The sequence below is a fragment of the Cryptomeria japonica genome, chromosome 10 (assembly GCF_030272615.1).
Source record: "Cryptomeria japonica chromosome 10, Sugi_1.0, whole genome shotgun sequence".
Taxonomy (NCBI): domain Eukaryota; kingdom Viridiplantae; phylum Streptophyta; class Pinopsida; order Cupressales; family Cupressaceae; genus Cryptomeria; species Cryptomeria japonica.
The window spans coordinates 290,588,493-290,601,940 of record NC_081414.1 but is presented as its reverse complement, the minus strand read 5'-3'; the positions used below and the strand labels follow the sequence as shown (position 1 = coordinate 290,601,940).

Here is a 13,448-nt window from a genome sequence, read left to right as displayed (position 1 = left end):
TGTCTCAGCTTTTCATATAGTCCAATGGTTTTACATAAAATATCAATACTTTATTAATTAATAAAGGACTATAAGGGCCCAGTTATAAAGTGAAAGTTGATTTATTTTAAATGTATGTGTATATTTAATGCTACATTGGAAGATTAAAAATCTGTCATGAATATTTTCTTAAATTCCACATATAAATCTGCTTATAAGTCTGTATATAATCTCTTTATAATTCTGCAAATAATTTTCTTCGCCCCATACTTGCTTGAGTAAAACATCCTTAATATTTATTCCTTATACATCTCCACATAATTTCCATTCTCTTTAATATATTCTTTTTATTTCAATACACCACTCTATATACACACTTACCACCATCTCAAAATGATTTAATTCCTTTATATATCTCTCTCATAACCTTTTATAGAAAGGTTGTATCTTTTTAACCCAATCGGTTGTGACTTTCCTAAACCATAATCATATTGTTTTGCTTGCAAATTGATATGCTTGCTTCTCTAACCGTACCTTGTATATTAACGAATCCTACAATTTTTGATCGGTTCTTTTTCAATAGTTTACCCACACCTCTTCATGAATAAATGCTATCGTTTAACTCTTATAATAAAAATTCTTAAATTGCACCAATGTAAATTGCTTGACTTCTTTTATTAATCACTCTTCTCTTAGATCTGCCATTTGTTAAGAGTCCATTTTCGACCAATTGCTTTAATCGATGCCTTCATATTATTTAACAAGCAAATAATTAATTTAGCCGCTGAATATTTCCTCAATATAATCTTTTGATTTTAATGCAGCGCTGCCATAAGAAGTCACTGCACATATATACTTTGAAATCGCCATCCTAGAAATGAATTCATCATTGTTTATTCAAATAAACCGCTGTCTTGAAATTGCTGCTAAATGTGTTTGTTTGAAGGTAGCCATATTTGGAATACGAATTGCTGCATCTTTAGGATTTATTAATCGCTGACGATATACTTCTTAACCATTTATTATATCCTCCCATTATCATATGCTATCATTATTATTAACCACTTTAGATACTGTATTAGATTGCTGACCAAGTTACCACCTTGCTGTGCATTACATCGCTGCCTTAATAGCGATTGTTGTTGTTGCTCTATTTAGTATCTTTCATATAAAGTGTAACAGATCGTAGCCTTTATCCCCTCACATACAAGCGTTGAATTTTACAATTAATATCTGCTCCATATAAAGTCTCTTCTTTAACAAAGCCACTTTCATTAAGGATTGAGTAGTTGTTTTGTTCTCAATATGAAGTTGTTCTTTTGCCCTTATAATAAATCTCAACCTTTATGTAGATCGTTACTAAGACATCAACCATAAAGATGACTGTTGTTGCATATGTTCTCTACTGCATATTACACCACAGTGTCTTGCAATAGTCGACTCCAAGGAGTGATTACCTGGTCATGTTTCTCAAACTTTTGTTCGAATATGTTGCACTATCAAATCAATAGCAACATGGTTATCTCCTTCATGATAATATCTGCATACTTCTTTGATGGCAATATAAATTCATAATGTTGGCTGCATCTCTTTGATAATTATCTTCATCTCTACCTTGTGCTGGCTGCATGTGTCACACTCTTAAAATGGATATGTAAGATCATATATTGGATATGTAGTAATGCCTCTGCCATCCATCATCATGATATTAATGATCTTCTTCATCTGTGACATCAATAACAACAATTAAATTGTTTGTATCACTTTGACATCAATGACAACATTTCCATTTGTATTGTGTATTAGGCTCCTTGATATAAATCACAGCTATCCAATTCCTTGATTAATGAACCTTTGACATCAATGACAATATTCTAACAAGACCCTTTGTGCCCCTCCCTTTTCGTGATTATGGCCGAGGCATTGAGTCAGGGGATTTCAAGAAAGGTCAAGATTGGGCGGGGCAAAGGAATCTCGGTTGCCAAGAATACATTGTCTATCACACATCAGCACTTCGTTGATGATACATTGCTTTATGGAGTCCCAACATTGGAAGAGGCCATAGTTATAAAGTTTGCTTTGGATGAATATGTCTACTATGGGGATTAGAACAAGGTTCTCCATAACAAGAATGTAATACTTTTTAAGCTCAACTACTTTGACAATCTTTTGCCATAAGTTGACATTAATTATAACTCTCCTATTCATTTTATTATTATTATTTTAAACTTTCTACTACCATTCCTATATTTTATCACACTTCTCTTGTTTGTTATTCTTGTAATTAAATTTTCTCCCACTAATATGCACATTTCATTATGAAAATGACTTTTGTTGAATATGTATAGCTTCGGTCGGAATTCTCTGATCAAGCCTATACAATTCAAATGCCTAATTGGCCTATCGGCTTTAGACATTTGAATAACTGTTCTCATTATTAAGTTCAGATTTAGTCTTCAGATTATACATAACCATTATCCACTTGCATTACTTTATCGACTTTTTGTAATGATCGGTTTACTCCATTTTGTTATCGTAGTGGTTAATGTTGGTCGTTATCGATAACCGGTTATGATTGGTTGTAACCGATTATATTAGTATCGTTTGGATATAATTTCTATTCATTTATGAATCGGGCTACATTCAAATAGTCTACGGTCTCCTTGTGAAGAGGCACGACTACTCGAGTAGACTACGAGTATCATATATTAGGATGATACATTTCCATTGGAGCGAGATATACAGAAGACAGAGAAAAAAAAAAGACTTAGAATAATATTGAACTAAGTGCAGATCAAAGGTAGATACGACTGGTAGACGGCTGGCATACTCAACGAATAGCATCAGACTGAATACGACTGCAAAGGAACGGGGATATTATATACGGTGAATATATGAAATCGATAGCTTGCTGTGAATAAACTCAGTGGCAACCAAATTATTTGTGTTGCTAGCAGATGGAACATACACTCAGCATACAGAGAGATACTAGCAGTTTGTGTTCGATTATATTCTGTCAATCCAGAATACCAATAGCATATCGAATATATATAATACAGCAGACGGTGAACAACATCATTGTCTCAGATCGAGCGGACAGCAATCGGTGATAGAGTACAACTGTTCATATCGTGGCAATCAAATATTGTATCGAGTACATATAGTATCAGACCGATAACACTTAAAAGGTTACATTTACAGTCATAGAAAGTTAAAGTTAAATTTCCCAGCTATTCAAATCTGATAAAAAATTTAACAGCTTTCATATCATCGACCCGATTTTTTGTTAAGAGATCATGGCTAGATTTTTAAAACCACCTGGATTAACTTTTGTTGTTTATGTTAATGCATTGTTTTGCTACTTGATTATTGTTTTGGCATGATGAACATTTCTTAAAAGTTGGTAGCTTTTTTGGCTGTTATCTGTTGTTTTTCTGGTGTAAGAAATTTAATATTTGCTGGCATCTGCTTTATATGACATTACAGCTTAAGACGGCAATTAGTCGTGCAACATCAAGAAATGACATGATTACTGTAATGGATGCTCTGGAAATTTCTGCTGATATATATAAAAGAGATGATAATAATGTACCAGATTATGTTCAACGTCATCTTGGCTTGCTTCCTGCTTGGGATGAAGTACGGTATGTCCAAAGAATCTTATATTTTCGTTTATTCAAACCATAAGTTATATAATGAATTTTGTGCTTCTGTTATGATGTTTTGAAAGATTCCTGTCTTTAGAATCAGGAAAGAGTTCTTTTAAAGTGTTGAGAAATATTTATTTTTGAAATCTTGATTGAGAACGATGAGATGTTGCATCCTTAGCTTTATAAAGCCTCTTTAAGAGTGATGTTTTTTAGTTTATCCAAAACTCAGCAAGGACATGTGGCATCTTATACACAATGGAAGGATTTTAAATCTTCATGAACTAGTCGCTTCTCCATTTTGATCTACTTGGTTTTAAATTTCAATATTTAGATATGCTAGTAGATGACTAGTATCAGTTGCAGTAGCTGTTAATATGAGAGAAAATTTTGCTATGAAGTTTGAGTGGATGCTATTGTTCCTATTCTAATGCTGAAAGAAATGCCATATTTTTGAGTGCTGATTTGTTCTTCATGGAATGAGTGCAGCTTTTGATTTCTTAATTAAATTTTGGATAGCTAGCAAGTTTCTCTAAATCAATTTAATGATAGTAGGTATCCCTAAATCTTATCTTTTGTATCAACTTCACAAGCATTTTCTTTTGCATAAATTTGTTAATGTGATAAATAGATTAATAGATTTACAGCTTTATTATCTTTGCATGTGGATATGTTACATATAATCACCTTTCTCAAGGCATTCAACCTCAAAATCAAGGGTGCACTCATCACACATTTTTCAGGACATGTATCCAAGATAGATCTAGTGCCTCTATGGACAAAGATTCTTATATAGCTGGCTTTTGTAGATAGATTTTTAGAAGACATGCCAATCAATGAGGAAGTTGCATCCTTGTAACAAATTGTAGATTTTTCCACGTGGAAAAATATTTTCTGCACTTTCTTTATTTTCCCAATTTTATACTTTGGCTGTACGTGCCGTCAGAAAATTTAGGAATTCCATTAATTAAGAGATCTGAGATGCTTTTTCTTGTTCATTTATGAAAGTCCACATCATTCATAAAGTTTCCTTAGTGATAAATCGATCCAGATTAAGAATACAAAGTTATTAAATTCTATTTTCAGCTCCAAGATTATGCAAGGCATAAATGACCTTGCATTAAGCCTCTAATTTGATCTCTTATATCAATACAAGCATAACACTACATGGCATGGAAGAAGCATAGATGCTCTTAAATTGTAGAGTAAGACTAAGGCCTATATGTGTAAGACTTAACTAAGCGAGGTTACCATTTGGAGGGTGTTGGTTGAAAATTTTGTACACCTGGGGGATGAGCAAAATTGGGGTTTCAGCCATAGTGTGTGAGTATGATACTCTCCTAATTTAGGGAAGGCTCCCCCTATCTACAAACTAAACTAATCTAATATGGATGGTACAATAGTCTTTCTTCTTCTTCTTCCAAGAAAAACTATACTCTTTAAGTAATAGCAATTGAATATAAATAATAGCAAATACAGAAATGAGATTTTTTTGTAGGATTTTTGGAACATAAAGGGAAGCAAAGTTTCCATGAAGGCACAAAGACCTCCGTCACTTCCCCGGGACGGGAAAACAGAAATGAAAGCACAAAGTCTTCAACAGTTCTACTGTCCTATCAACCTTTGTAGATTATTTTCTGGTAACTGTTGACGTGGCTAAAGTCGTATCGCTACAACTCTCTCCGGCCAACGCAGAATAGAATGTTGAGTATCCTATCCTCTCGTGAAATAAGGAAATCCCTAATGCTATTTTAGTTGATCAATGGTGACGACCTCTATTACGCAAGTAATTGGTAAAAAATTAAATGTATATTAACAATGAGCAAACACTCAATAAATAGGATTATCAGGTGAACCGAATGGAAGACAGATACCTAAGTCAGAAGCCTTCAAAGGCTGATCCTCAGAATGTTGCCGAGACGAGGAAAGCTGAAATGGTCCCCGTTCTTCATCAAAGACAACATCATGACTGAAGATAAGACGATCAGAGTCTACATCAATGAGTCGGTAAGCCTTATGGTTGTCACTGTACCCTGTAAACATGAGCTTTTGACTCTTGGAATCCAACTTAGTGCGCTTGGCATCAGGAATCCACACATAAGCTAAAGAGACAAAAACTTTCAAATGGCTGATCCTAGGTTTGCGACCAGACCATACTTCCTTAGGAGTCTTATTTTTAACAACATGAGTGGGTGACCTATTAAGAAGATAGACTGTTGTGAACACTGCTTCTGCCCAATATTTCTTAGGAACGTTTCTATGTTCCATCATAGACCTAGCCATTTCTGTAATGGTGCGGTTACGACGTTCTACAACGCCGTTTTGCTGAGGGGTGTATGGTGTGGTTAACTGACGTTTTATGCCATGTGTATCACAGAAAGTAGAGAAAGTAGAAGAACAAAACTCCCCCCCATTATCAAACCTAAGAGTAATAATAGAAGAATTAGACTCTATTTCTACGAAGGCCTTAAATTTTTGAAATATAGTAAACACATCTGATTTGTGCTTAAGGAAATACACCCACATTTTACGACTGAAATCATCAACAAAAAGCAAGAAATACCTGCACCTAGTAACATAAGTAGTATTCATAGGACCACATACATCAGCGTTGACCAGTTGCAGTACCTTAGAGGCTCGCCATGAGTCACCATCCTTGAACGGTGTTCGGTGCTACTTCCTAGTCTGGCAAGCTTCACAAACGCGATGATTCTGAGTCTAAATATAAGGTAGACCATGTAGGAAGTCTTCCCGAACAAGCTGTGCAAGATAATGAATGTTCAGGTGACCATATCGCTGATGCCAGAGACTGCTGATAGATGAAGATTTAGCTGCGAAGGCATGCTCAAGAGAATCGCCTATATCCACAAGTCTATATAGACCATGATCCTCAATGCCAACAGCTACAGACGACATCTAGTTGAGGAGAATGTCGCATAATCTGACTGACAGAAAGGAGGTTAAGTTCCATACCAGGAACATAGTACACATTGAGGAATATGAGATTCCTCCCTCCAGACTGTATCTGAACGTTGCCCCTACCGACAACAGTGTACTCTTCACCACCTCCAAAAATAACTGAATCAGTGTAGGGAGAGAACTCAACAAACTAGTCACGCCTGTTAGTGAAATGACGAGAAGCATCAGAAGCAATGTACCAGGTAGAAGACTTCACATGATCTGCATGTCTTTTAGCCATGAAGGCATAAAAGGAAGACTCTTTCTGCTCTGTGTGCTGAACAACATTGCCTTTAGGCTGAGACCCTCCTTGCTTCCGCTGCTTGGAAGCCAATCTGTTACGACAATCTTTGATCATATGACCAAATTTGTGACAGTAATTGCATTGCACCTTCTTTTTCTTGGAACCATCCTGTGACTGAGAAGAGCCCTTCTGATGAAAGGACTGGGATGATTGGGAGTTGCCTTTATCCTTGTGAAAGGATTTGGCAGCAAAGGCATGTTCTAAGGAGGCTGAAGTAGCACCGCTACCAAACTGTTGTTTCCAACGATCTTGCTACAGAAGATTGGTGCATAACTCTGGAAATTTCAGATCAACATTAGTATAAGTAATGTTGAGAGTCTCTATAAAGTGCTCATACAGTTTTGGTAGACTTTTCAGAGTAATGACTACCAAATCCTCTTCCTCCATTTGCCGACCAATAGCTTGGAGCTGATCTCAAATGTCCTTAATCTTTGTAAGATGCTCCTGTAAGGACATGCGTTCATCCTTCATAATGGAGAACAACTGATTCTTCAAAAAAAAGGCTCGACTCTTGTCGGATGTCTCATGCAACTCCTTCAAATGCTTCCAGATTTCTGCAGTTGACTTGCCGGAAGGAATCTGAGGTAGCTGGTCATCTGTAACAGAGAGCTTGAGAAGCATAACAACTTCTCGATTGCGGTCATCAAACTTGTCCTGGTTAGCTCCAAGTGTTTGAGGATGGGACTCCTGTTGTGACGTATTCACACATCGCCCCATTGCAAATGGGGACCCTTGCTTTTTGCTTTCTAGGGTTTGTTTTCTAGGTCTTTTAGGGTTTTGTCTGTTAGCCTTTAGCTTTCGAGTGTCGCCAGGGGGATCACCTGGATAGCAGGTTCTGCTTGAGTTAGGTCAAGTGGGTGAGTGATGAAGTCTGGAATATCCTCATCCTAAAATTTGGCTAAGTCTGGAAAGTCCTGATCCTGAAATTTGGCTAAGTCTAGAATGTCCTGATCCTAAAATTTGGCTAAGTCTGGAATGTCTTGATCCTGAAATTTGACTTAGTCTGGAAAACTGAAGAATCCTCCAAAAACTAGATTTTCCAATATAACTCCTGGAGGTCTGAAACCACTCTCAAACATCTTGAAAGTATATATGGAATATAACTTAAATGTTATATTCCATAAAATTATCCTGACGGAGAGTCTAAAAATGTCAAATTTTGCTCCTGACCCTTCGAGAGGGTCCAAAGCGAATTTCGCTCCTGACCCTTCCAAAGGGTCCAGAGCGAAAATCTCCATAAGACATTCTAGTTTGACCCAAACTTAGAACCAACTCGTTCCCAGGCATCTTTGAGGGCAAAACACTTGTTTGGATGGAGAAATGTGAAAATGAAGTCAGGATTTTGGCCAAGATTAGGAATTTCGCTCCTGACCCTTCCAAAGGGTCCAGAGCGAAAATCCTTATACACCTCAATTTATCACTTATCAAGACCAAGTTCCTAGTTTCCAAGGCACGTGTGGAGGTGTTTTTGAATGTTCTTGCCTTGAGAGGGAGTTGGATGATTTCAAAGATCAAGATTTTGCTTAAAAAGTGATTTTCGCTCCTGACCCTTCCAAAGGGTCTAGAGCGAAAATCAACCTAAGACTCATTCTTGCCTTATTTGACCAAATTTTGATTTGCAAGGCATTTTGAAGGGAAGAGTGGACATGTTTGGACTTTGGAAATGTTTGAAAACCTTGAAAGAATGAAGGATTCTAGCCAAGAAGGTGAATTTCGCTCCTGACCCTCCCAAAGGGTCCAGAGCGAAATTCCTTACTTACCTATTTTTTGACCTTGCTTAGACCACAAACCTTGTCCCTTGGATGAAGAATGATATTTAGCTACCTTCTAGAAAGGATTGGAGTTGAAAGGATAGAGGAAGAAGACTAAAAGGTAATTTTCGCTCCTGACCCTTCCAAAGGGTCCAGAGCGAAAATCTCTATAGCTCTTATTTTCTTCCTAGTTTTGGCCAAGTGTTGGTTTCTAAGGCGTGTTGAAAGGTAAATTTATGTCTTCTTTCCTTGAGAAGTGGTGGAAATCAACTTAGAACATGGATTTCGCTCCTGACCCTTCCAAAGGGTCCAGAGCGAAATCCTCATTTACCCCCCTTTTTTTGCCTAAGACATTGAGAGGTGAAGTTTCCAAGCGAATTTGGTGGTGAGTGGGCTTGATTGTGGAGAGGAGAGTTGAGTTAGATCAATTTTGAAGATGGATTGGATGAAGGAGGTGAGAAATCAATCAAGAATATGGATTTCGCTCCTGACCCTTCCAAAGGGTCAAGAGCAAAATTCTTGGAAACTCATATTTTCTTCTTGGAGATGGTCTAATTCTTGAGTTTTATGGCATGGTTAGAAGGACTTTGATGTGTTCTTGCCATTGAATATTGGATTGAGGTAATGGAGAAGCCAAAACGAGCTCAGGAGAGAATTTCGCTCCTGACCCTTCCAAAGGGTCCAGAGCGAAATTCCTAAAAAATCCTTATTTTCCTAGCAAAGTCAAGTCAAACTTGGGTTTTTGTAGCTTGGATGAGTGTCCGGATTGGTTTTCTAGCCTTTTGAGGTGAATGCAACTTGAAATGATGGAGGAATAAGCCTAAATAAAGAATTTCGCTCCTGATCCTTCCAAAGGGTCCAGAGCGAAAATCTCTCTAAGAGACATTTCTTGCCTTATTTGGCCAAATCTTGATGTCCAAGGCATGTTGAAGGAGAGAATTGACATGTTGAAATCCTTGGGGATGTATGGAAGTTGTGAAAATGAACGATTTTAGCCAGGAAAGGAAATTTCGCTCCTGACCCTTCCAAAGGGTCCAGAGAAAAATTCCTTGTAAACCCATTTTTAACCTTTCTTGGACATGAAAACCTTGTTCCTAGGGCAATAAAAGATGAAATCCCACTAAGCTAAGAAGTTTTAAGGTGAAAAAATGAAGATTTTTGGTCAAGATTGCAAAAATCGCTCCTAACCCTTCCAGAGGGTCCAGAGCGAATTTCCTCAAAATCACCTTTTGCTATCAAATTTTTCTAAGCCAAGTATGGGATAAGGTCAAGCATGGAAAGAATTACCCTTGGGAGTGACTTGAAGTTGCAAGAAATCATGAAAGATGAAGGAATTGAGCCTAGAAGAGAATTTCGCTCCTGACCCTTCCAAAGGGTCCAGAGCGAAAATCCTCAGTCATCTTTTCTTCCAAATTTTGGACAAAACTAAGCTTAGACAAGGGTGTGAGAAGGCATTTGGATTGCCTTAGAGAGGAATTGGGTTGCTAAGGATGCAAGTTTTGAAGCCTAATGAAAATTTCGCTCCTGACCCTTCCAAAGGGTCCAGAGTGAAATTTCTAAATTCTCCTTTTTTCCTTGCAATTTAAGACAAGATTTTGGTTTTCATGACTTGGATAGGAGTGAGGCATGATGTTCTATGCCTTGGAAGGATGTTTGACCTTCAAAAATGTGAATTTTGACCTAAAGTTGGAATTTCGCTCCTGACCCTTTCAAAGGGTCCAGGACGAAATTCTTATAGGGTCTATTCCTGGAGAAAATCTTGGGCAAGTTTCATGTTGATATCTTTTCGTTGATCACTTAAGTTGAAAATGCTATATTGAAATGAATTTATCATGTGTCCTTAATCATCTTTTTGTTTGTCTTGCAGTTACAAGGACGATCTTCTCCAGTCCGACATCAACAAGGACGACCTCCTCCAATCCAGTTTCATTAAGGACGACCTTCTCCATCTATCTTCCAGTCCAGCATTTGAAGGAAAGCATTACCAAATTGAGCATCAACCAAGTGTCAGACAAGGTGGCATCCCAGTCATCACTTCTCCAGTCGGGTTGGTCCACCTCAGCGTGTCCAGATTCAATGTACTTGTCTCATGGGAGATGGCACAAACTTTGATGTACCTACCCCTGTTCTCCATTGGTCGAATATTCCAGAGAAGACATGTGTCCAAACAATGCAATTATTTCACTGGCCAGAATTGAGTTTGTTGTAACAAACCCTAATTAGGGTTTCATTGTAAAATCTTGGCCATTGATCTCAAATTGATCCAAGCCATTGAATTGTATTGTGGGCACTATATAAGCCCTGGCTCCTCATTTGTAAAGGCTAATAGTTAGTCAATAATAGCTAATAGTTAATAGTTAGTAATAGAGGCCAGAATAGTAGAATAGCAATTAGAGTAGATTAAGAAGAGAAGGCAAGACATTGTTGCCTTAATTGTAAAGACTTCTTTTCATTGAAGATATGGTGGAATATGTTGTTTCTTTGCAATGTGCATGGTCTCTTGTTGAATCTTCATTTTTGATGATAGATGATTAGATTGAGTGAAGAAAATTGTTGAATGCACCTGTGTGGAATCTGTCTAGTCCATACCACTAGCCTCTTACTGATGGTAAGTGCGCCCTGCGTGGTCAACTGGCATAAAATGAGCTTAATCTTAAGTTGTTACACGTCTATTGTCGTTACACGTCTATTGTTCATGCATTATCTTGAATGGTGATCATTGTCAGGTGGTGTACGATTTGAACGTATTGGAAGCATCCCTTAAAAGATCGCATTGAGTTGGTGTTGAATTGTTCAACCTGATGGTGAGACCCAGCCCAGTAGGACTCCACCTAGTCATTCATCCATCTTCTCGCATCCTAGACAGTAGAGTAGACTTCGTGAACCCTGCATCTTTTGCCATTTGTTTGTCTTCCAGTTAGTGAATAGGACTTGTGATTCCAGCAAATTAGACGTTCAGGTCATCAAGTGTAAGTCCCCTTGTGATTCTAGCAAAATCACATCATACCACAAAGAGCTTATCCAAGAGTAGAGAACCTACATACAAGAAGCTTGAAGCTTCTCCGATTGATCCTTCTGCGATATCTTCAGCATTCGGGAGCTTTACTCAAGAGAAGATAAGGTACCTCTGGGTATTTTATTCTGTGTTTGGTCATGTACAAAATACACATCAACAACTCCGTGCCCAAAAGAAGATTATCCAGGCGGCGATATTAAAAAATAGTCAGCATGCGTTGCTTCCAGGTGTTATAATTTTTCCCATTAGATCGCTGACTGCCTTCCAACATCAAGTTGGTCAATGATGCCATCTTGCACATTTCCCAATGCATGAAAAACGAAAAAACTGAGAAGAGGTGCTGGCACGGAATTAAAAAAATTCTAATCCCAATGCAGAAACAAAGGTAGATGCAGGTACAGATTTCAAAAAATGAAGTACGACGGGCACGAATTTCAAGAAACAAAATTCCAACTGACCCAGAAAAATCCGAAGACAACCCAAAAATCATTGCGAAAAACCCAGAAAGAATCTGCTGTTGGAATCTAGATCCGTTGGCTCGAAAATGGAGGCACGAAAATGGAGGCACCCAGAAAATTCAGATGACGACCCAGTTGAGATCTCGAAAAACCCACCAAGAATTTGCAATTGGAAAAAAAATTCGACTTGATTTGAAGGGAAAAAACCCTAGTCGAAAATGCAGATTTCCGTCCAAAAAATCGCTGAAAAAAATTTTCAGGCGGGAAAAAAATCGCGTTGCGTGGTCGCACAAAATGCAAGAGAGACGGGTCGCGGGAGAGGGCAGAAAATAGCCAGAAAATAGCTGAAAACCCTAGTAGCCGCGGCCAAAACGATCTGCCAAAAAACAGAATCATGAAATAGACTGGAAAAGACAACGCGATTTTAAATCACGTCACTGTTCATGAGCAGAAAGAATGACGCGAAAGAACCCTCGACCAATCCACATGAACCAGTAGCAATTTTGAATAAACAAAGAAATTTTTGAAAAAAAACTGTTAAAAAATTCGTGACGAATTTTTAATTGAAAAATTATTTTGAAAATAACCAAGGCTTTGATACCATATTACGCAAGTAATTGGTAAAAAAATGAATGTATATTAACAATGAGCAAACGCTCAATAAATAGGATTACAAAGAATTACAAGAGGGCAAGTTTCTAAAAAGAAACTGCCAATAAGATCGAGCAAGATCTTATTAAGATATTTACACTAAGTTTACAATATTGAGCATTAATAATAAAATAATAAAGTATTATTCTAATAACCTCAAGGTTTGAATTGTCAGGTCATGACTGCAGGATAGCTCAATAATTTAATGTGTTTTGCTGGAAACACAAAGGGGACTTACGGTTAGACGGAATCGGTTTTGTTCGCACGGTTCCCTAAGATTCTACAATTTTTGATTTCATCAGATTTATCTTCGACATGATGCTGTTCGGACTTCAACTTTCAATTTAAAAAAAAAAGGAAAAAAGAGGTAAAAAGGGGAAGGAGGATGCTAACTACTTCTACCTAAAAATAACACATTCAAGCCGATAGACAAAGACCTTGCAATAATCAAATTTTATTTCGCCAGCAATTCACACAACTAGATAAAATTGATGCAATCTCCAAAGGGGAAACAAATTTTCATGCTATTAAACATAAACGCTGAATTTAAGACATTCATACATTCCATGTTTAATAACGAAACTAAGCATACTAGTGAGTTCAGACTAACCATGTAGAGGAACTGGCAATCAGCCAATCCTTAATGGTATGAACCATAGTTGGACTACTCGCGACTCGACTCGA

At 37.4% G+C, this 13,448-nt stretch overlaps 1 protein-coding gene across 1 annotated transcript in view; it reads left to right on the top strand.

Annotated features, from left to right (window-relative positions):
• Positions 1-13,448, top strand: part of LOC131040923 (DENN domain and WD repeat-containing protein SCD1) — a 254,969-nt gene that overhangs the window by 132,092 nt on the left and 109,429 nt on the right. The window contains exon 18 of the mRNA XM_057973881.2: positions 3,466-3,623. Within this exon, the coding sequence (XP_057829864.2) occupies positions 3,466-3,623 (158 nt within the window). The remainder of the gene's footprint in view (positions 1-3,465; positions 3,624-13,448) is intronic.